This window comes from Rattus rattus, chromosome 1, assembly GCF_011064425.1.
Source record: "Rattus rattus isolate New Zealand chromosome 1, Rrattus_CSIRO_v1, whole genome shotgun sequence".
Lineage (NCBI taxonomy): Eukaryota > Metazoa > Chordata > Mammalia > Rodentia > Muridae > Rattus > Rattus rattus.
The window spans coordinates 97,397,521-97,420,057 of NC_046154.1; the positions used below are offsets into that span (position 1 = coordinate 97,397,521).

At 45.0% G+C, this 22,537-nt stretch overlaps 1 protein-coding gene across 1 annotated transcript in view; it reads left to right on the forward strand.

The window, feature by feature from the left end:
• Nucleotides 1–8,185: 8,185 nt before the first annotated feature.
• The window catches only part of Fsd1l (fibronectin type III and SPRY domain containing 1 like), a 63,435-nt gene continuing 49,083 nt past the window's right edge, over nt 8,186–22,537 (forward strand). The window contains 1 exon segment of the mRNA XM_032903966.1: nt 8,186–8,383. Within this exon segment, the coding sequence (XP_032759857.1) occupies nt 8,369–8,383 (15 nt within the window). The 5' untranslated portion in view covers nt 8,186–8,368.

The following is a 22,537-nucleotide window of genomic DNA, read 5'->3' on the forward strand; positions in this document are numbered from 1 at the left end:
GTAACTCAATCACAGAAAAACATACTTGGTATGCACCCATTGATAAGTGGATATTAGCCAAAAAGCTTGAATTACCCAAGATGCAATCCACAGACCACAGGAAGCTCAAGAAGAAGGATGACCAAAATACAGATGTTCTCACTCCTTCTTAAAAGGGGGAAAAATATCCATAGGAGGGGATATGGAAGCAAAGTTTAGAGCAGTGACTCAAGGAACAGCCATTCAGAGCCTGACCCACATGTGGCCCATATATATACAGCCACAAAAACTAGGTAAGATGATGAAGCTAGAAAATGCATGCTGAAAGGGACCGGATATAGATCTCTCCTGAGAGACACATCCAGAGCATGTCCATACAGAGGTCAATGCTAGCAGCAAACCGCTGAACGGAGAACAGGACCCCCTTGGGGGGAATTAGAGGAAGGATTGAAAGAGTTGAAGGAGCTTGCAGCCCCATAAGAACAACAATGACAACCAACCAGAGCTTCCAGGGACTAAACCACTACTGATAGACTACACATGGACTGACCCTGGGCTCCAACTGCATATGTAGCAGAGAATAGCTTTGTTGGGGCACCAGTGCAAGGGGAAGCCGGTGGTCCTGCCAAGGTTGGACCCCCCAGTGCAGAGGAATATGGGGGGGTAGTAAGGGGGATGTATGGGGGGGAATACCTGTACGGGGGAGGGGGAGGGGGAGGGATGGGGGCTTATGGACAGGAAACTGGGAAGGGGAATAACATTTGAAATGTAAGTACAAAATATATATCTAATAAAAAATTTTAAAAAAAGAAATACTTCTAAATTTATTTAGATTAAAAAAAAGAAATGCAAGTTCTGCATTTGTTTAGGGGACCTTGATATCATTTTAATAAAAGCTTAATAGTGTTTTAAAAAAAAGAAAAGAAAGAAAAGACAGTCTCTATGGCACTTCCCCTCCTTTCCCCTCCCCTCTCCTCCCCTCCTGTCCCCTGTCCTCTTTTCTTTCTTATTTTTCAAGCTCATTCATGAGAGCCCTTGCCTCTGAGATCTGGTCACAGACCGAAGGTTCCAACTCCTAGTCTCATCACTTTGAGGAGAAGGATTTTTAACAAATGACTTTGAGGCAGAACGTAAGCATTCGGCCTATGACAGTATGATGTTTCCTAGCAGGCTCGGCTTCCGTATATGATACCACTTCTCCTGAGCCAAAAGAAGCAGATGTACTAATTTCATCTCTACATATGGCATTCAATTAATTTAGAAAAATCCAGCTATTTTCAAAATTATGTCAAATATGCTTTCTTCCACATGGCTATGCATTTTTTCACAGAGATAAGTTTTCATAGCTGCAGACTTTCCTGCCTCCCATAAATTCTAAAGTTTTCCTAACCTTTTCCCATTGTTGGGACATTAAAAGGTTCTCTCTCCCTAGTTCCTGGGTCATGCCCTACGTCTTTTTCTTGACATTACTTTCCCACCATTTCCTGTTATGCCCATGCTGTGTCTGTAGCACAGTCAGGATCCTTCCTTCCTTTCCTGTCTGCTGATAGGTCATGGTGTACCCCACACAATGGAGAAAAATACACTATAATTTCAAATCAAAGATTATTACTCCCTGCCATAGGTCCCACCTCCCAAGCCTCTCTCATCTTTTCAGTTCAGTTGTCCTGTCATGGAAAAGTACACATTGACCTTCGGAATGAGAAAGGCATCTCCGGAGTGTTATTTCCCAGGAAGGGCTGATACAGTGCCCTCCTAACCTGACAGTCACAGCCCTGCAGTATCAAAGGACGCACAGAACCTATACTTAGGAAACTGGCTCTCCTCAGTAAGAGAAACTGGGCCTGTACTTAGGAAAATGGCTTATTTTAGGACATAATAATATGTGGGTAACGCGCATTATGTATTTTCTATGCATTAAGCATTATTCTAAACGCTTCCTATGAAGGGGATGCTGTTAATACATTCATTCTACAAATGAGAAAACGGAGTATAGGGAGGATAAGAAATTGTCCTGGCCGCACCGCTAGTTCTTGCAGGCTGGGATTTGTTTCCAGTTGTGGGGCACTGGAGTTTGGGTGATGAACCTGTATGTACAGTCTCGTATACACTGGGGCGCTGTATGCCCCCAGGCTCTGCCTGGCTCATGCCATTTCAGAGGTTCTGCAGAGGGAGAAGAGAGCTGTTACCGACAGCAGTGAGCATTCCCTTTGTGCTGGGGAGACTTGGCTAGGGGCCAGCATCCTGGGGAGATTTCCTTTCATGAAGAGATGGATGGGAAGAGAATTGACTTTGTCCACAGTCATTCCCTGGACACGAGTCCAGAAGCCAGGGCCAGGCGTGTGCACTAGAAACATTTGTGCTTCCAGGCTTTCTCCCCAGTACCTAGTGTAAAGTAGGCCAGCACACACTGTGACACAGAAACCTCTCAGTAGAGCTTTTAAGAGAGTAATCTCTCTTCCAGAAGTTAAGAGGGGCTCTTGCAGTGGACTGGGGCGGGGTGTGCAGTGAGGCTAAGGAGAAGAAATCCAGAGGGTTTTCTGAAGGTAAGTACAATCGCAGAGTCGAGTCAGAGAGGGATTGGATTGTTATTGGCCTGGAGTTTTGTAGAATGGTGGCACCCAGGGTTCACAATGACGCTATCTCTACTGGGCACACTTCCAGTACCTAGTCCCCCCAACCCCATGACAGCTTGGCTAAGTAAATGCCAAGCTTCTGCTTAGATATTGGCACTGGTGAGGATCTCCTCATGGGATAGTCTATTCTAGATCTCTGTGACTCTTTTATTATGTATTGATTTATTTTACCATTTTATACATATATAGTATGTATTGATTATCTGTCGCCAAATTCCCCTCACATTCTCCACAGGCGCCCTCTACGTGTGCCTCTCTCGCCTTGGTGTGTGTGTCACTTACTCTCAGCACTCTGACTAGTGATAACTCTCGGAATTGACTGCCACTACTGCACAAAGGAGCATCTTTAGCTAAGGGTGAGAGCAGCACCAAACTATAGATTGACAACATACCTGGTTATCAAAACAAAAGTAGTAGACTGCCCCGTAGGACAGCAGTTCTCACCTGTGAGTTATGACCTCTTTGGGGGTCGAACCACCAAAGTTTGACCATGAAAGGGGTGGATCATTTCACAGGGGTCACCTAAAACTGTAGGAAAAACACAGATATTTACATTATGACTCATAACAGTAGCAAAATTACAGTTATGAGGTAGCAACAAAAATAATTTTATGGTTGGGGGGGTCACCACAACATGAGGAACCGTATTAAGGGGTTGCAACATTAGGAAGGTTGAGAAGCGCTGCTCTAAGGTCTGTGACTACTCCAGCCATTGGATTTACCAGGTGTAAACCATCGAGGATACACCTTTTGTGGAGCATGTCTCACATCCAGTCAGCAAGTATCTGTGGGACTCTAGACATTTGAAGAGGAAACCTGTCTTCCTCTAGTTTCCAGCATCTGGGCAGATTCTACCAGTGGGCTACTAGAGGACAAGACATCTTCTGTGTACTCATTCCCAAGGAGACAAAGCCAGTGACTGTATCCACACCATGTGTTTCCTTCTAGGCAGTGAGACGGTGCTTGAACTGCGCCTCTTTGGTTCTTCACCATTTAGGTTCATGTCTGCTGCTTTCCTATGTGTCTTAGGGCTGAGTGTGAACGAGGCCACTCCACTGCCCCACCTCTCCACCAGCCTCCTCCAGGGTATAACCAACCTCTCCTCTGTAGGAGTTGCTGTCATATGCTGAATGCCTAGGGCTTCTGGAGCTTTGGGAGCTGAACCTGGGGTTTCCTCAGCAGGAAGCAAGAAGCACAAGATTAGTTGTCTATGGATGAGAAGCGATACTAAGCACAGATGCTTTTTGGATGTTTATCACGTGTCAGACCCAGCTAATCACCTGACCCGAGTCGTTTCACTGAATCCACTCATCGGCTGGAGCTGGTGCCATGAGCCCTGAGTTCCACAGCCGAAGAAACAGAGGCTTGGAGAGAGGCTTGTCTTACCAGGCTGGGTTGTGAAAGTGAAAACCTGGGTCACATTTAATCAGGAAGTGATGAACGAACATTTGGGGCTTTGACCAAGGGCTGCACCTAATTAGTAATGGGTATCGGGGGGAAAAAAACAGGAATAGCAGAGAATAGGGGAGTTGGAGTGGGAACAGGTTTTTCTAAGGTTTCAAGACTCAAGTGGAGAAAAATCTATGCAAGAGTGGCCTTGAAGGACATGCGGTGTAGGAGTGTAATAGTCATAGCGGCCACCACCCATTACCAAGCCAGACATTTTCCATACACAGTCTCCTTCAATCTTCACTAAACGCAAGAAGCAAAGTATGGTCACTATGCTATGCCCTAGGAAATGCAGCCGTAGTAATGGGCTTACTGATGGCTGTAGAGTTGGCAAACAGCAGGATCAGGATCCAAATGTAGACAGCTGACGGTGCCTGTAGACGCAGTCGGACTGATCCTCAAAGGGGAAGGTTGTTAGCTACAACTCCTGAGGAGGCTCAGGCCTGCATGGAGTCCCCGGCATCTCTCAGAGAGGACAAAGAACCTAGTTTGGAGTTTTGCAGGACATTAGCAGTGCCAATCATGAGGTGATCATGCCTTGGGGTTTCATCAGAAAGCAAGCAGCTCAGGGAAGGCCCGAAGCTTCAATGAGGTAGCCATTAGTGACTACACGAGCATCTCAGAATCCCAAGCTCACATCTGGAAACAATACGTATTGTTGGTCCTCTGTTGTCCCTTTCCCTGTTGAGAATGTGTATCATGTTTGTGTGCAACAGGTATGTATGGGTACAGCAGGTACGTGTGCATTTGTGCACCACAAGTGTGCACACCAAAGGTTGATATCAGGCATCCTGCTTAACTGCGTTTCCCTGAAAACTTGAGGCAGGATCGCTGCAAGGTCACTTCCTAACTCTCCAGCACGCTGATTAGGTTGGGCTGGCCCGCCTGTGAGTGCCTATCCTTTTATCTCTATCCCCGTAGCACTGGAATTGCAGGAACTCCACCATCCCTTACACTTTTTGTGTGGGTGCTAGGTATTAAGTTTATGTCCTTGTGCTTGCGTGGCAGGCACTCTACCAACAAAGCTATCTCTCCAGCCCCTCCGTTTTCTTAAGACTTTTATTTTTATATTATATGTGTGTTTTGCCTACTTGCGTACATGAGTGCCTGATGCCCTTGAGGGTCAGGGAGAGGCATTAGGTTGCCTAGAAATGGGAGTTACAGTTGTGAGAGGTCATGTGGATGCTGGGAATTAAGCCAAGGTCCTCTGGAGGAACAGCCAATGCTCATAACTGGTGAGCCATCTCTCTAATTCCCCTTGCCCCTCCCCATGTAAGAGCAATATTCTTCCTCTCAGTGGTTCCCAGATGTTAGCTGCAGTCGTCCCATCTAGAGGACGGGTTAAGGGTTACTGGACCTGACCCTGGAGTTTCTGTTTTGTTGGTCCTGAGGAAAAAGCCTGAGAACTTGCATTTCTAAGAAGATATCAGATGATGCTGATGCAGTCAGCCCTGGGGTCAAGATTTAAGAACAACTGCTTTAAAATAGTTACTTTAAAACATTCTCCTAACGTTAGATTATTTACCCAATGAGTACCATGCCTGTAGTCCAAAGGCTTAGTGGGGTGGGTTTGTAGATGAACTGCCTAGCTTGGCGAGGGAGAGTAGTGAGAGAACTCTGAAGGCTGGAGGGACACAAATCACAGCCCAAAGGAACTGGCTGCTGAGAATGAAGTTAGCAAATGGTTGTGGGTGAGCTGTGCTGGGTAGCCAGACATCAGAGCCAGAGATCTGCTGGGAGCAGAAGTCAAATGGGGTACAGCTGTTGTCAAAATCCACAGGCTGCTTGGCTGGCCTGAAAGGAAAGAGCTACAGAAACTGGGGCAAGGAGCCCAAAATGAGCTCCTAGGGTGTGTCTCTGTGGCAGCCTGGTGATCACACTGCAGGGCAACTGTGTCTCCCGAACCCACTGTCTTGCCCTTGTGGTGGTGCCTGTCACTCAAAATGTGCCTCGGGGCTTCCCTCTGGTGGAAGTGAGATGAAGCTTTGGAGATGAGACCAAATGCTGCATCCTTCCCTTCGTGATTGGTCCATGGTGTCAATCCAGGGTGGGAGTTTGACCTCTTTTGTCTTCTCCCCTGCAGGCTGCATTTCTCATCCTTGGAAAAATGACCCCATTTTAGTGTTAAGATTGGCCCTCCCAACCACCAGCCCTTCTGTCACTTCTTCCCCCATGTAATTGAGGGCGCTTGGACAGTAGAGTCCCTTCCCTGGCTATCAAGGGCAGGCTGCTCTGAAGGACCGCATGGCAGCCTCCTTTCAGCTGGCTGGGGTGGAGTTGGGCATTCTTCTCCTTAGCCCCAGGCTATTGAGCACCTCTGCTTAGCCCAGAGTAAACCATTGTTTCCCTTTGTGTCTTTTATTACATTCCTTGCCCTTCCCTTCAGTTAAGAAAGGTCAGGTGGTGGTGGTGGTGGTGGTGGTGGTGGTGGTGGTGGTGGTGGTGGTGGTGGTGGTGGTGGTGGTGGTGGTGGTGGTGGTGCACTCCTTTAATCCCAGCACTCAGGCTGCAGAGGAAGGAGGATCTCTGTGAGTTTGAAGCCACAGAGTCTTAGATTGTCTATAAAGTGAGTTCCAGAACAGCCAGGACTACGCACCCTGTCTCCAGAAAAACAAAAAACAAAAAACAAAACAAAACAAAAACAACAAAAAACAAAACAAAACAAAACAAAAAAAACCCAAAGAAAGAAAGTCTATTGGGTGCACAGCGTAAAGCCTGGCCTTTGCTTGGGTCAGAATACAGGTAAAGTAAGAGAAGTTTTGGTCTTAAGAAATCACAGTGTATTTGGAAAGACTCTAGCAGAAACATAAAACATTGACGTGTAAATATGATTCATCTAAAACAGCTCGTGCCTCTTCAAGGTCTTGATTCTTAACTGTGCTTCTGACTAGATATTCTTCCTCAGACCCTTTCATAGGGCATTCCTGAGTAATGACAGGAAATTGAACCCTACTTCTTCTGGGTCCATTAATTCCGTGCAATTTATTTGTTTACTCTGTTTCTTTCATTTACCCCATGTAATTTCCTTCTTTGTTCATTTTTGTGTGCTTTGGGTGAGGATATTCCAATGTGCGGGCACACGAGTGAGAGCACCTGTGTGTCTGTGGTCACTTGGCTTTTATGTGGGTACCAGGTTCTGGGTATATAGACTCTGTTCTCTACTCCTGCGGTATATATGTGCTTTACCCACTGATCTGTCTCCCTCCTTCTCCCTGATTCTCTTACAAACTTTTCATCTAACAGCCTCATGGTTCTTACTGTCATTTCCCACCTTAGATTGTAAGCTCTTGAGAACCAGGCCTTTTCACTGAGGATTTGTGTAGAACTGCAGAACTGGTACCTAATGCTGATACTCGTTTCCCTTTTATTCCATTAGGATGTGAACACCCACTTGGATTTCTCTAGAGTCACCTAGATGGAGATGAAGCCTGTCTCTCTCGAGAACCTTTTCAAGTCTTCTTCCCAAGCTTTCTGATCTGTGGTGCCAGCTCTGGCCGCCCCGAGGAGATTCTAATTTGCTGTCCCACTCTCATTTACTCCATATTCTGGAGAGTTCAAACAAAGGATTTAAGCTGTACAGTCCTCGACAAGGTCTGCATTCCTTCTTTTATTTCATAGATGACACAGGATCACAGAGAAAGACTCAAGAGGTAGCAAGGTACTAATAGGGCAAGGTTGGCCAGGCAACAAAGCCCTTGTGATGTGGTCTCATACCCACGTTTCTGTAACTTCTTTCTACCTCTTGTTCTGGAGCCCTTTAAGGTTTCCACCACGCCCCATGAAGACCCTGTCCCACATTTCTGCAGCCTCCCCATCCTAGAGTGTTTCCTCCATCTGGATAGCCAGGCCTGGCCTACCAAGGCTAAGTGGAGCGACTTTGCAGATGAGGGATGCATCCTCAGCAGAACTACCTCCCAGGCCCTCTGCACAGGCCTGGCGGGTGACCAATGGCTCACTGCAAGGCCCACAGCCATGGCACAGGAAAAAGGATGCCAGGAAAAAAGCAGCTGCAGAAGGAAGATGCAGGCGAACCCACAGCGCTCCATTCTCTCCGCCCGTGCGGGTGCCAGCGCACGCATGCGCGCATGCGTGGCGCGCTCGCACCCCACCCTCCCGCGGGCCGCCCTTTCACCCTGGCAACCGCGGCTCGGCAGCGGCGCGCGCGCGGGTTGGGCGCGGACGGGCGGGATCTCTGCGGGACGGGACAGGGCTGGCGACGGCCGAGATAGCGGCTCTCAAAGGCTCCTTCGGCTCCTCACTCAGCTCCGGTGACTGGTTTGGTCCGGAGGGCTTAGCCTCTAGTCATGGACTCGCAGAAAGTAAGCGGTGGGCGCAGCGCCCGGCCGAGAGGGTGGGCGGGGCGCGCGGGCCGGGCAACCGAGGGCGAGGCCCGGCCTGGGACCCACCCGACCCGATCCGACCGGACCTGACCGAACCTGAGCGCCCGCAGGGTGCGGTGGCCGCGCCGCCGACCTCTGTCCTGCTTTTGGCTCGGAGCGGGTACTGCGGGGAGGAAACCGCGAGCCGCACCCGGGTCCCCGCCGCCCTCTGCGGGCGCTAGGCCCCTTTCTTCCCGCTGCCCGCGGCGTGCTCCGAGGGTGGGTCCCTCCAGGGTTGGAGTGAGGACCAGGGCTCAGCCTCGCGTGGGGGGATCCCCGCCTGCGCCTAAGCTGGTGTCCTTTTCTTCCACCGTGTCTTCAGCATGCTCTGTAGGTCCGGGGACCGAATCTCCTTTGTACCTCTGCCCACTGCCTTGCTAGTGGTTTATTTATAAGCAGATCTCAGTGTTTGCCTAATTGAGGAAAAAGGCAGTTGTCAGGGCCGCTGCCCCACCCTTGTCCGTCTGTTAGTGAGGCTGGTCAGTTACCCAAGTGGTGTTGTTTTGGAATGTTTAATACTTTGAGAACAAGTTTAAGGACAGAGTTACAGAGTAGCCTTTTTAATTAAGTAAAATATAGCCAGTGTACTGAATACAATTGCAATTGAATTTTAATACCAAGTAATTCCTGTAAAGAAAAAAATAAGCCACCTTACTGTCTTTGTTATGTTATAGTGTGGTTGCAATACATCCCTGTATAGGAAAGAAAAAACAAAACAAGTGTTATTAATAATGCAGCAGGGAAAAACAAGGGCATTTCTAAGAGGCCATTTTTCTTTTTATTATTGCATAGAAAGTACCAGAAAGACTTATAGAAAAACTGTAATTTTTTTTACCTGGATTCATCTTCCAGCGGAGTTCTGGAGATGTGGAAGCATGAGTAATGTGATATAGTATTGAACAGAAACGCACAAGATCCTATTGTACGTGCTTGCCTTGAAGCCCATTTGGGTACATCCAGTTATTATTTCCAGAACTATACTATAGTATCTTTTAAAGATATTGCTAGGATATCCAAGAAGTTCTGTGTCTTTTGAATGTGTACAAATTTAAAGCATTCTCTGTTAAACTCATAAAACATTGCACGGCTTATTAGAGGAAAGGCACGTGATATTTAAATGGACATTAGCAAAGGTCAAAGGAAGAGCACGTGACTGGGGAAATCCAGAAGGATGAGTGGCAGGGTACCTACCGTATGTTTGCTACCTATGTAGAGCACATCTGACACTTTTGTCTGTTCTGTAGAAATAAAGAAAAGAATACAGTACTATAAAAACTGGATAAAATACTCCATTTGGAAAACGGTATTTTAAAGTACTAAAATAGTCCATGCATGGTAAAATGCTAAAGGTCTTTCAGTGTAGATCATCTTATCAAGGGACGCTGAGGAATCAAGTGTTTGATGTTGTGAGCGCTGTAAAGACAAACAAGGTTTGAACTGGGTTGTTCTCATTTCAGACAATGTGTTTGTGCACAGGATACCATGTGTAGTTTTCCCAGAGGTAGTCAAGAATTAGCTGTTCTTTTTACTGGTGCTAATGCATCACGTTGGATAACTCTGAAAAGTCAACTTTTGATTATTAAAAGTTTGTTGGAGATTCTCTGAATCTTCCTGGCAAGGAGAGCTTGTGCTGTGCCTTCCAGTGGCTATCTAGTGCTAATGCTTGTAACTCCTGCTGTCAATCTGAGCTTCATTTTTCTTATGGTTTCCTGTAGAGTCAGTGACTTGTTACAAATAGTGATGAACTGATGGGTTATTCTTGTCTATTACCTAAGACAGTAGTGCACCCATAGCATGAGATTTCGAGACTGTTTCCTGTGATAGAATGTTCCAATTTAAATGGTAGGAGAAATGATACCGGGGTCTCCATTTCTCCATCTATAAAATAGAAACAACCACTGCTGTCTCTTTAAGAGTTATGGGGACAGAGTCCATTTCAGGAAAACCACCTAACAGTATTATCTGCGAGCTCTTGTTAATCGCAGACGCTCAACCTCAAAAAATCATGTTTTCCCTCTCAGATCCACTCTAGACTTCTTTAAAGGTGTGTTTTCTACTTGTTTATCTTTAAGAAATTATTTCAGCTGGTGATGCCAAGAGACAGTTGTTAAGTCCTAATACAAAGAGGATTGAGAGTTGTGAGTCAGGCAATCAGTGATAAAGACATTAACTGGGCGTCTTACAGAAGCTTGCTGCTGGCTGGTCGACTTCCCCAGATGCTTTTTCCTGTTTGTGGAGACAACTTCAGTGTTTTGTTAGCAACACATGCTCTGTTTCAGTAGAGGAAGAAGACGAAGTCGCTGTGGGTGTGTGAGGCACACTGTAGGCTACAGAAGCAGCATTATCTCCTAGAAATGGACAGAGGGATTTTGTTTATGTAGAGTTTCTGGGACACTTTTGTGAGCAGGATGTGTTATGGATAGGTGGCTTTGTTTGATCCGTAGACCTTTTGAATATGTCCTTAAGTGGTTCTAAGATAAAATCTGGAAGGTTTCTTTACCTGATGAAATCAATGTGTGCATTCAGAGACCAGAGACAACGTGGAGACAAATAAGACAGTTGTACCTCTTCCTACTTCTTTTGAATTTGATAGTGCAAGTTAAATTTTGGTGCAGATGACTGGTATTCACAGGGGTTTCTGTCTCTGGGAAAGGTGCTTGTTACGGCAATGAGGGTGGGAGAGTGGGGCAGAGGAAGGATGCTATGAGGGGCCTGCTTTGTTAAATGCTTTCCCCATTGTTTTTCTGGACGGTCTCCCTACCTGGATAGGGACTCAGAGGTCTCCATTATACTACAGGGTAAAGCTAGACTGGGGACATCTGCATGTGTCTTATCTATTTCCTCTTAAATCCTGACACGTGCTGTACAGTTGAGAGACTCACTCCATATCCGGTTGGATAGCTGTAGCTAGCCAATTGATCCGTGTTCCCTAGCTACTTGTTTCAATTTAAAAAAGAAAAAGTTTCTCAAGGAAGGTGAAGAAGAGTGAACGAACACTGGGTATTGTGCATACGGTACCGTGTCAGACTCTTCGAACTCTCACATAGTTCGCAGAGTCACTCAGCTAGAAAGTTACAGTCTAGATTCAAACCAGGTTTTTTGTTTTTGTTTTTGTTTTTCATATTCCATGCTTTTCCATTACCTCCCTTCAGGCCTGAATTCTTGGCTTCTAAATACTGAAACAATCAAGGTAATTAAAATTTAAAATATTAGGTCCCAACAGTTAGGGACTGAGAGATGGCTCGGCAGTTAAGAGCACTTCCTGCTCTTGCAAGAGGACCAAAGTTTGATTCCAGGACCCATATCAGGTGACTCACAAGCACCTGCAGGCATGTGCACCTCCCCACACACATACACATAATTAAAAAGAAAAAATATTTTTGAAGACAAATAAAACGTTACTAGGGACAGAGCAGAGTACAGTTGTCAGTTCTGCTTGTTTGAGATACTTGTGTAGTGAAGCTTTGGTAAGTGGTATAGAGTATAAGGGAGGGAGAGTCTGGCATCTGGTCTGCCTTGCTGCCTCAGGTAAGATCGCTGTACTTCGTGAGTATCTCCCTCCCTTTACCTCTTTCTCTGCGGGGTGGGACTCTTGCCTCTCTAAGTAGAGCTGTAGATCATAAAGGGCACTGTCAGTGAACACCGTATGAATGCCCATGAACTCTTTTCTCACACGTAGGCATCTTTGTGTTTTAATTGAGCTTGGCAGTTTCTAAATACCAGTAACGAAGCAGGCTTTTTTTTTTTTTTAAAGTCTTAACACAGTGCTTCTTTGCAATGCTTGGCTGAATGTCAATGGGATTATTCATGCAGCAAGCACATATTGGACGCTTGCTATAGTGCCGATACTCCACACTGACCATATTCTGAGGCAGGTGGATTTGTCAGCAGCCTTCACTGTGTTCTCACCTCAGCTGGTTTTCCCAGCCTCAGCATTCAGATGTAATCACTGATGTTTGTGGACTGATAGGGATTTAATCTTGATGTACAATTATTTATTTTGTTAAATGTATTTTTTAGCAAAGCCAGTCTGTATCTCTGCTAGATTATAAATACAAATAATGCAAGTTTTATTGCAGGAAATGTCAGCTCTCAGTAAGTAAGTAAATAAGTAAAGCCACCTTTAATTCTGAACCTTGAAGATACCCACATTCAACATGTGATTTGCTGGTTAGCTTTTTATGCAAATGGAACCTTAACAGTTGGTATCATACTACGTGTACTGCTTTATAATCTACCTTTTCATAATATATCTCCATATTCTTCCAATGTATCCTCAGTCTCAACACCTAGCATCAAGTCAGCTTTCATATGAGTGTGATTCTTGAATACACTTGATTGCTGCCCTTCTGTTGGATGTTTATGTTGGTCCCAGAGTTTAATGTAATAAATAATACTGAAAGAAACATTTTTGTAGCCAAGTCTCTGCCTCTATTCTTAATAAACTACTTGGCATTTATTAGAGAAATGGAATTATCGGTTACTAAAAATTCTTGAGCTCTATTGCCCATTGCTCTTCAGAAGGGTTGTTGGGGACAGTGTTGCTATCCACAGTGCTTGAGCATCTCCATCTAGGTTCTCCTTGTTCCTCCTTGGTCCCTGGTTTGCTTGTTAGGTGAGTGGTTTGTTATTGGTGGTGGTGGGTTGTTTTCTTTTGCTTTGCTTGCCAGCAGGGATGTTATTGCTCTACTCAGATGGATTTGTGGAATGGGTAAGTACTTAGTTGCTGTAGGCCTGGGACCTTGAATGCCCAAGGCTTATGCGGGGCAATCAGACTCAGGGGCTTATAGCTCCAAACCTTGAACACTAGAGCTTTATAGCCCCAGGCCTTAGGAGCCAGAGCCATCTGGCTGTGAATGCTCAAGTAAGAAGCTTACTGTCCCTGGCTCTGATTGCCAGTGGCCCTACCAGTCAAAGCCTCAGTTCTGAGCAGTAGCTAGTGGGAACAGCAGTCAACAGCAGCCAGGGACAGCGGCTTTTACAGGTCTAGTGCTTGGGTCTTAGAATCAGTAGTGGCATGATTTAGCTCTTGAGCTGCCCATGTCAGGGCCTCAGCCTTCAAGGCTTAGAGGCTCTTAGGCGTGCCCAAGAAAATAGTGTTTGTGTTCTTGGCCACCACCTCGCCTTTCTACTTTCTCTGTATTTCTATCACCTGTTATCATCTACTGCCATTACTTCTGCCACTGTTGTTCCTGCTGCTGTCTCGACTTGTCACTATCTTCTTGGTGTCGCTGATGAGGTGGCAGCCACTCCATCTCCACTGGGAGGGCCACCGATTGTTTTTCATGCCACTGGGGGTAGCACAGGAGGATGCTGGGCAGCTGTGGAGAGAAGGATGTGACATAGAAATGAAGGAGAGTGTTCATGCCAGGCATTACACCAGCTTCCAGCCTCAGCAGTCAGTGCCTTGTGCTGTCACTCAGGAGGTGCTTGTCCTTCATCTTGAGTGACAAGAGCTACCAGGTCATCTGAAGTCTAACAAAGTTTGTAATCCTGGCACAAAGCTTCCCAAGGCCAGGCCAGGCTTCTGAAGTGGTTGTGACTGGAGTACAAGGCTCCTGGAGCAGGAGTCCTGGCTTTAGGTTTATCGACACTTTCAGCCAAACATTCTCCCAGTAATTGTAAAGTATCCAAAACAGCTAAGCTACCATGAGGGCAGTCTGGCTGGTGCCAGAGAAAGGACACCTGCTGTAAGGGAAGGCTGTGTACTGCTACTCAAAGACCTGAACAGGTGCCCTTGGTAGTTTAACATACTGACAGAAAAAACTTGATGGGATATTTACAATACAGACTTAAAGAAAGCTCAACATAAAACTAAGGTTCTCAATAGCATTCAACAGTGCTTATGCTTACTTAGCCTCTCCCCCCAGTGCTCTAGGGAGTGTTGGCCCCATCTTACCTCTCACACCATGGAGTGGAACAGTTCGCTGCACGAGTAAAACCTCTTCAGTCTCTCACGCGCTTACTTTCCCTACCTCCTAGATGGGAGACTACCTCCTCTTCTTCTGACTCCCGATCATACCCAGTTCAGGATAGAAAGGCAGGCTTATCCTACTGGTTCATTTACAAGTATTAAGCAATTCTCCCAGTTGATAAATCAAATGACCAGAATTGATTGTTGGTTCAATCAATTCAATCTTACATTTACATTCAATACTACTCACAGCCGCTCACTGAGCTTCCCTGCCAGTTAGTTATGATTGCCAGATTCCTGACATCTCAGTTCTCCTTTCTTACCTTCTTGCATCATGCCTGGACCGAACACCCTTGTTAATGTTTGCTATACTCACCTGGTAGGACTTATGTCATAGCTTACCTGCTGGATGAGGCTCTCTAATTTTCAACTCTTTTTACGTAATTCAGAGGAGGACCAAGGTCTGAGGTGATAGAAGAGGGGCCATTCTGGCACAGCTAGACTCACTGATCCCTTTGCTCTGGTTACTAAAACCTTGTCTTCCAGCCCCAATAGTGGCAGTAGTTTACACGAGTGTAAAAGCTGATGCTCCTTAAACAAGTACCTGGATTAGAATTGGTCTGATGGTTGGTAGCTGCATGACCTAAATCAAGTTAACGTCTAAAATCTTTATGCAACCATAAATTGTTGACAGCCCTTACAATGATTTTTTAAAAAATACTCGTGACATTGGACATGCTTACTAAATAGTTTGTCTGAATTAAGAGTACACTGGCCTCTTTACATTGCATGGGTGTTAGTGGTTTTCACAGTGGTTCTAGTTTTGTATGCCCTAATTGTTATAAATGTAGAATTTGTCCCAGATGTCTCGTGGTCTGACAGAAAAGCCTGAGAGAGAGAGAGAGAGAGAGAGAGAGAGAGAGAGAGAGAGAGAGAGAGAGAGAGAGAGAGAGTGTGTGTGTGTGTGTGTGTGTGTGTGTGTGTCCTAATCATGCCACATGGGTGAGGATCCATGGTATAAGGTGAAACTTGGGCCTGATGGTTTGAGGTCATTTGTTCTAAAAGCGGGAAGTTAATGCATCATCCTGGCAGACTTGTTACCCTGGGTAGATTTTAGATTAGTGGCCCAAGTTGGCAGAGTTTTGTTGTTGTTGTTGTTGTTGCTATTGGCTGCAGCTAAATTAAGACTCAGCATTGGAGTTATCAGATGTTGCTGGAGCACATTAGTTAGAACAATGCCGTTTCAAAGTGGTGAGCTGCAGCATCTCAGATTCCAGTGTACAAATGACTGACACAGTGTACTGTGGATGGGGTCTGGGAAGTCTCCCACAGCCTGTGTTAAAGACATTCCCCAGTGGGTGACATTGTGGGGGAGAGCCTTGGGGGAGGTCTTCAGGTTACTGGGCTTACTCCAGCTTCCTGGTCATGGCGGGGAGCAGTGTCCTCTGTTCAGCCTTTCTGCCATGGTGATGGACTGCTTTGAGGCTGCAAGCTCTGGCGTGTACCAGCCATGTGTGAAACAGAAGGTACTGTCCCTCTGTAGGTGGTATGTGTGAGCAGTATCTGCCTCTCAGTTCCAGGGGTTTCCTGGTAATTTTGAAGCACAGTCTTAGTTTGTGATGCTCTTAGATGTTCCGACTCCTCATAAACCTCTGATCTTTTCTATATCAGACAGCACAGTGTAATAGTTAATATTAACTGTTTCATCTGAATCCTGCCTCTGCGGCATATTAATTCTGAGCCTCTAGACAATCTACTTTAATTTCGTCATCCTTTGGAAAATGAGGATAATATTAATATAAGATTCTTGATTTAAAATGTGTATGGCTGTTTTGTTTGAATGTATGTCTGTGCTCACGTGTATGCCTGAGGCCTGAGGAGGCCAGAAGAGGGTGGAGATTTCCTGGGACTGCGGTGACAGACAGCTGTGAGCAGTCAAATGGATGCTGGGGATTGAACCTGGCTTCTCTGAAAGAGCATCCAGAGCTCCTAATAATGAGTCCAATGCCATTTATAAGAGTCTTGAAAAGACTAACTGAACTAAGATGTAAACAGTATTTAAGCCAGCCTTGGCTCTGACAGTATGGAAGTGTTACTGTCCATTTTCCAGGCTACTGAGTGTGCTTTTACTTCACCATTCATTGGGACTACACACATAAGTTGGACTACCGTGAAGAAAATGTTTTAGACTTGGTTCATCCAAGATTACATTGATCCAGTCTGGAAATGGTGGCAATTGCATTTGGCTAGGGTGTATAAAGCCCTCTTTGAATTGCTGGCTTAGCAGTTGTGTTATTCTAAATTCACAGTCAAATAATTGATAGCTTGTTTCTTATGACATGGACTTTTGAGGTTTGGTGACTGTGCTGTATGAACACACACAGCAGCTAGAGTTCACATCTCTGGAGACATTTGCTCTGTGTGTTTTGTCGTGACCTGGCATAATTGGCATTTATCAGAGTCTCTTTTCCTACCTATTTAGAACTGTTACTTATTACTGCCTGCTTTACAAAACATAGTTTTCAAATGAACTCCCAAGTGACTTTATATGGCCTTTATCTATTAATATTTATCATGATATCCAGTAATATTTGGAAGGTAACTGGAGGCTTGAGACCTGACATGAATCCCAGGTCCTTGTAGGTACCTTTCATGGTGCCGATAAACAGTTTTCATCATGAGTGCCTTCCTTCACCAGGAAGCCGGGAACTGTCACAGACACCACAGTGCTCATCCTGTAACCTTTGTTTAACCAGCACATAGTATATGTCTTAGAATTGTAGTTATGAATGTGAGGGCTCCCAGGTGGAAAGAGGCCTCATTGGAGAAACTCAAAACAGTCTATACAACTGAGAGAAGAGCAAGAAAGTTGTAATTAAAGCAGCTGAGGTAGGCCGTGGAATGATCGAGTTGGCTTTGGATGCTGTGTTGAGGGTGTTTTATTTTATACAGGAAGCACTGGGATAGTGGCTGAGAGGTGTGTTGGTGTCTTATTGCTTTAGTTGAAAAATAAAAACATTGGGAAGAAAGAATGAATCAGAGGTTGAGCATGGGCTTTGCTATAGACTGAGACATGATAGTGACGTGTACTAGGGTTGTTAGTAACTATATCACTGCTTAGGATGTAAACGTGGTAGAACTCGGTGGCTGCATGCAGGTTATAAGTCAGAGGGGAGGAAATGTTGGGAGATGAAGTTTTTGGATTTTTGGATTGCAGTGCCCTTTATGGAAGTAGAACATAAGAATGGCCCACGAGTCAGTGAGGGAAGATTATGATGACCTGTTGAACTTTGAAGGGCTTTTGAGATGTCCAAGTGAGATTTCAGGTAGGAAGCTCAGAGGAAAGGCTCCTGCCTGAAAGCTCTGGGTCTCCGCCTGCACAGCGTCTACCACATTGGTGGAAACTTCAGGCTTCGACCTTCTGCCTCACCCTTGCCAGTTAATTTGTGTTCTTGTTATGAAAACTGTTTATAGGCTTAGATTTTTCAAAACCTACTTTAATATGGGTTCTTAAACACTTTAACCTCACTTCTAGCCCACCACCCACCAGCGATAGTGGAAAGGAAAGGCTGTCAGGGAAAAGGGGGATGTGGATCTGCTTAGAAATAGTTTTTGGACAATTCCAATCTTCATTGTCAGGGTGTCAGAAGTTGAGTTTACACAAATCCATTGACAAACACTGTTCACGAATCAGCAGTGGCAATTTGATCCAGAAGAAACAGCAGAGCTCCGCTGGTTGGTCAGGTCTGTGGAAACAGCAAGAAGCTGCCAGAATGAGAAGTTCGTTTGTGCGTTTCTCTCTGCAGAGTCATGACAAACAATGATCAGTGAAGAAGGCAAGGTGAACCAACGCCACAGCATCGTCAGCAAAGCCCAGCAAAGCCCAGCAAAGCCCAGCAAAGCCCAGCAAAGCCCAGCAAAGCCCAGCAAAGCCCAGCAGAGGGGGCAGGGTGAACCAGTGCAACACAGTGTCCCACTGTCTGCCAGGTTATACTTACATCCTTTCCAAATATCCCGTGTCCTGTCAAGGACTCAAAATATCACATGCCCTTTCTGCAGGCTACTTCCAGAAAAACACCACATGTCTGTTCTCAACAAAACATCCTCCCATGTCTGCATCAGCAAAAACATCCTCTCATAAGACAGTTTCCAGAGAAACATCACACAACACAACTGAGTCTCCAAAGAAACCAGAACTTTCCACTTCAACTAGTGATGAAATTTGAAATTCTGGGGGGATCACCTAAGGTAGTTGGATACAGAACATATTTATATCTGCCCTGACACGCTGCCTGGTCTACTTAGAAATTACTAGAAACAAACAGACAATTGAAGACCCTGCTGCTTTGGCACTCATTCAGCCTGCTCTTACCCAGCACATGTCCCAGAGTACTCACAAGCTATCCTGTATCACCTCTTCCCTGGGCCCTGCACCCTGGAGAGCACCCTTGTCTGACACGCACATTAAGGTCGAGTTTCCAAATGCCACTCACATTATTATCTTTTATGGATTTTTAAAGTACACTTTGGAGATGGTTATAGTTCAACTTCAATACTTTGATTACTTGTAACTTGTCTTCTGTTCTGCTGCGCTCCAGGTTCTTCTGTGGTTCTGTCATCCCACCCTGGATTAGCAAGTCCTATCCTTGGATTGGAATGGTTAAACCCACTGGTGCCCTTCAAAATTTAGTTCTCAATACTTCCTGAGGAACCTGGACTTGGTTATTACACTAAGTATAAGCTATTGACCAGAGCTCTTTGCAGGCACTTGGCCTCTCCATAACAAAGATAAAGGTCAGGTGGATTCAGAGATTCTGGACCCTTTTCTTAGCAGTCTGCCCTTGGGGGACTTTCAGGTTATTAAATATAGAAGCACTTATGTGCATTTGCTGCCAGTGTCACATTGGTTTCTTTGGGTTTCTGTTATTGATCTAGGAGTTCGCTTCTTCTGCAGTATATAATGTGCTCAGTAGCTGTATTAGATTCCTTTCCTGTTGCTGCGATAAAAATCCCATGACAAAAGCAGCTTAAGAAATGGTTCATTTAGAAGTCAAAATATCACTATTTGCAGATGATATGATAGTATATTTAAGTGATCCCAAAAGTTCCACCAGAGAACTACTAAACCTGATAAACACCTTTAGCAAAGTGGCTGGGCATAAAATTAACTCAAATAACCCCAGTGAACTAGACTGTTGGGAGAGGGCAGCAATGGGGGAGGGTTGGGAGGGAACACCCATAAGGAAGGGGGGGGGGGGGATGTTTGCCGGAAACCGGAAAGGAATAACACTCGAAATGTATATAAGAAATACTCAAGTTAATAATAAAAAAATTAACTCAAATAAATCAGTAGCCTTCCTCTACACAAAAGAGAAACAAGCGAGAGAAAGAAATTAGAAACGACACCCTTCATAATAGTCCCAAATAATATAAAATACTTGGTGTGACTTTAACGAAGCAACTGAAAGATCTGTATGATAAGAACTTCAAGCCTCTGAAGAAAGAAATTGAAGAAGACCTCAGAAGATGGAAAGATCTCCCATGCTCATGGATTGACAGGATTAATATAGTAAAAATGGCCATTTTACCAAAAGCGACCTACAGATTCAACGCAACCCCCATCAAAATACCAACCCAATTCTTCAGAGAGTTAGATAGAACAATTTACAAATTCATCTGGAATAACAAAAAAAAAAAAAAAACCCAGGATAGCTAAAACTATCCTCAACAATAAAAAGGACTTCCGGGGAATCACTATCCCTGAACTCAAGCAGTATTACAGAGCAATAGTGATAAAAACTGCATGGTATTGGTACAGAGACAGACAGATAGACCAGTGGAATAGAATTGAAGACCCAGAAATGAACCCCACATACCTATGGTCACTTGATTTTTGACAAAGGAGCCAAAACCATCCAATGGAAAAAAGCATTTTCAGCAAATGGTGCTCGTTCAACTGGAGGTCAGCATGTAGAAGAATGCAGATCGATCCATGCTTATCACCCTGTACAAAACTTAAGTCCAAGTGGATCATAAAACCAGATACACTCAAACTAATAGAAGAAAAAGTGGGGAAGCATCTCGAACACATGGGCACTGGAGAAAATTTCCTGAACAAAACACCAATGGCTTATGCTCTAAGATCCAGAATTGACAAATGGGATCTCATAAAACTGCAAAGCTTCTGTAAGGCAAAGGACACTGTTGTTAGGATAAAACGGCAACCAACAGATTGGGAAAAGATCTTTACCAATCCTACAACAGATAGAGGGCTTATATCAAAAAAATATACAAAGAACTCAAGAAGTTAGACCGCAGGGAGACAAATAACCCTATTAAAAAATGGGGTTCAGAGCTAAACAAAGAATTCACAGCTGAGGAATGCCGAATGGCTGAGAAACACCTAAAGACATGTTCAACATCTTTAGTCATCAGGGAAATGCAAATCAAAACAACCCTGAGATTTCACCTCACATCAGTGAGAATGGCTAAGATCAAAAACTCCGGTGACAGCAAATGCTGGCAAGGATGTGGAAAAAGAGGAACACTCCTCCATTGTTGGTGGGATTGCAGATTGGTACAACCATTCTGGAAATCAGTCTGGAGGTTCCTCAGAAAATAGGACATTGAACTACCTGAGGACCCAGCTATACCTCTCTTGGGCATATACCCAAAAGATGCCCCAACATATAACAAAGTCATGTGCTCTACTATGTTCATAGCAGCCTTATTTATAATAGCCAGAAGCTGGAAAGAACCCAGATGCCCTTCAACAGAGGAATGGATACAGAAAATGTGGTACATCTACACAATGGAGTACTACTCAGCTATCAAAAACAATGACTTTATGAAATTCATAGGCAAATGGTTGGAACTGGAAAATATCATCCTGAGTGAGGTAACCCAATCACAGAAAAAAAACACACATGGTATGCACTCATTGATAAAGCTATTAGCCCAAATGCTTGAATTACCCTAGATGCACAGAACATATGAACCTCAAGAAGGATGACCAAAATGCGAATGCTTCACTCCTTCTTTAAAAGGGTAACAAGAATACCCTTGGGAGGGAATAGGGAGGCAAAGTTTAGAACAGAGGCAGAAGGAACACCCATTCAGAGCCTGCCCCACATGTGGCCCATACATATACAGCCACCCAATTAGATAAGATGGATGAAGCAAAGAAGTGCAGGCCGACAGGAACAGATGTAGATCTCTCCTGAGAGACACAGCCAGAATACAGCAAATACATAGGTGAATGCCAGCAGCAAACCACTGAACTGAGAACGGGACCCCCGTTGAAGGAATCAGAGAAAGGACTGAAAGAGCTTGAAGGGACTTGAGACCCCATATGAACAACAATGCCAACCAACCAGAGCTTCCAGGGACTAAGCCACTACCCAAAGACTACACATGGACTGACCCTGGGCTCCAACCGCATAGGTAGCAATGAATATCCTAGTAAGAGCACCAGTGGAAGGGGAAGCCCTTGGTCCTGCCAAGACTGAATCCCCAGTGAACGTAATTGTTGGGGGGGAGGGTGGTAATGGGGGGAGGATGGGAAGGGTAACACCCATAGAGAAGGGGACGGGAGGGGCTAGAGGAATGTTGGCCGTGAAACCGGGAAGGGGAATAACAATCGAAGTGTAAATAAGAAATACTCAAGTTAATAAAGATGGAAAAAAAGGAAATGGTTCATTTAACCCGCAATTCTGTACTTTGCAGTCCATCCTTATGGGGAAGTCAAGGTAGCGGAGCTTACAGTAGCTGTCACGTGACACCCATAGTCAAGAGCAGAGACCCATAGGTTAATATATCCTATAGGCTAGTGGTCAGCTCGCTCTCTCTATTACCAACCCTGCAGTTGTGCCACCCACAATGGCTAAGTCTCCCTGTGTCACTTAATATAATCAGTATAACCCGCCATAGACATGCTCACAGGCCAAGTTAATCTAGACAGTCCTTCTTTCAGATTCCTCTCTAGGTGATTCTAGATTGTATCAAATAGATAATTGAAATTAACCATCACAGAGCTGGAGAAATGAGTGCTTAAGAACACTTAGTGCTCTTGTAGAGGACTATAGTTTGGTCTGTGGCACGCACATGTTAGCTTACAGCTGTCTGTAATTCTAGTTCCAAAGGATCCAGCATCCTCTTCTACACTCCTGGGCATATGGCCT